Source organism: Austrofundulus limnaeus, unplaced genomic scaffold (genome assembly GCF_001266775.1).
Source record: "Austrofundulus limnaeus strain Quisiro unplaced genomic scaffold, Austrofundulus_limnaeus-1.0 Scaffold2433, whole genome shotgun sequence".
NCBI classification, from domain to species: Eukaryota; Metazoa; Chordata; class Actinopteri; order Cyprinodontiformes; family Rivulidae; genus Austrofundulus; species Austrofundulus limnaeus.
Genome location: NW_013954835.1, coordinates 28,836 through 30,322, shown reverse-complemented (window position 1 = coordinate 30,322; position 1,487 = coordinate 28,836). Strand labels below are relative to the sequence as shown.

General features: G+C 43.9%; 1 protein-coding gene across 1 annotated transcript in view; it reads right to left on the bottom strand.

Moving 5' to 3' along the window:
* Positions 1–73: 73 nt before the first annotated feature.
* LOC106510990 (F-box only protein 41) overlaps positions 74–1,487 on the bottom strand; it is a gene marked incomplete at its 5' end in the record, with an annotated part of 10,268 nt that continues 8,854 nt past the window's right edge. The window contains 4 exon segments of the mRNA XM_013999725.1: positions 74–278; positions 440–555; positions 631–789; positions 1,184–1,302. Of these exon segments, the coding sequence (XP_013855179.1) occupies positions 216–278; positions 440–555; positions 631–789; positions 1,184–1,302 (457 nt within the window).

The following is a 1,487-nucleotide window of genomic DNA, read 5'->3' as shown; positions in this document are numbered from 1 at the left end:
GAGTTTCAGAGGTCAGAACCAGGTCCAGTTAGTGTTTCAGAGGTCAGAACCAGGTCCAGTTAGTGTTTCAGAGGTCAGAACCAGGTCCAGTTAGAGTTTCAGAGGTCAGAACCAGGTCCAGTTAGTGTTTCAGAGGTCAGAACCAGGTCCAGTTAGTGTTTCAGAGGTCAGAACCAGGTCCAATTAGTGATTCAGAGGTCAGAACCGGTTTGAGGTCAGCAGAATCCTTCAGCTTTAACCTGCAGAACATCTCTGAGTCCGGGCCGGTTCTGAAGAACCTGAACAGAAATCAAACAAACCAACCTTCAGAACCATCATCTGGACTCCAGGTCCACGGTACAGGTTCAGAACTTCAACAAACATTAAAATAAACAACTTTAAATTAAACTGAAGTAACTCTGAGAATAAAACTTTCTTCTGGTTCTGAAGGAGAACGGACCTTCAGGGTGCTGAGTATCTCTCCAAACAGGTGCTGAGCTTCCTGAGTCTCTGGCTCTTCAAAGTAGTCCGAGGCTGAGACCTGGACCCTGATGGACCTGAGGTTGCTGCACGCACCTGTCGGGGTCAGAGCAGACGTTAAACAGCTGCAGGTGAGCTCAGAGGTGAGCATCAGGAGGGGGCGGGGCTTACTGTGGAGGTGCAGGATGGCCTGACCGCTGACCGGGGTGTGGACCAGGATCAGGGTCTGCAGACTCTTCAGTCCAGGTGTACAGAGCTCTGACGCCACCTGCAGGCTCAGGTCGGGGACGCACTCCAGCTCCAGCTGCTGCAGGTGAGTGCAGCTACGCACTTTACACAAAACACACACAAAAAAACACACAGCCAGGTCTGTGAGTGCACGTCACAATAAATGTGAATAAAAATAAATAAATGTCAGCTGGTGCAGCTAAAACTGGCAGAACAACAGCTAAAAGCTAAACGTAGCAGAAGACTAAATGTGAGCCAGAAGCTAACACAAAATTTAAAAAGAAAAAAGTTTTAAAAGAATTGGAGATCTGAATCTACTGAGAATTTTAGTTTGAAATTTTATAACAACAACAACAACAACAACAACAACAACAACAACAACAACAATAACAACAACAATAATAATAATAAAGTGTCCCTTTTCTAAACCTTTTGATAAAGCAGATAAAACAGCTGACTCAGCGTTCAGTTTATTAATGGACGATCTTTCACTCACCTACACCAACCAATCCCTGAGTGCTACAGCTAGCTCCGCCCACACCGAGCGACAGGAGGTGTGGCCAACATCGTCCAATCGTCTGCAGGCAGCGGTCATCAAAACGAGAGGGCTGCAGGCTGAAACAAACATTATTTAACTTCATATATACGGTTTAGTTGTTTTATAAATGAAGAATAAAAATCCTTAAAGTTCGGATCATTGAAGCTTTAAGTTAAACAAGTTTTGATGAACAACATCTACAGAAACTTTAACAATATCTCTAAATTAGTTTTGGTTTTTTATGAATGGATCTAAACAAAGT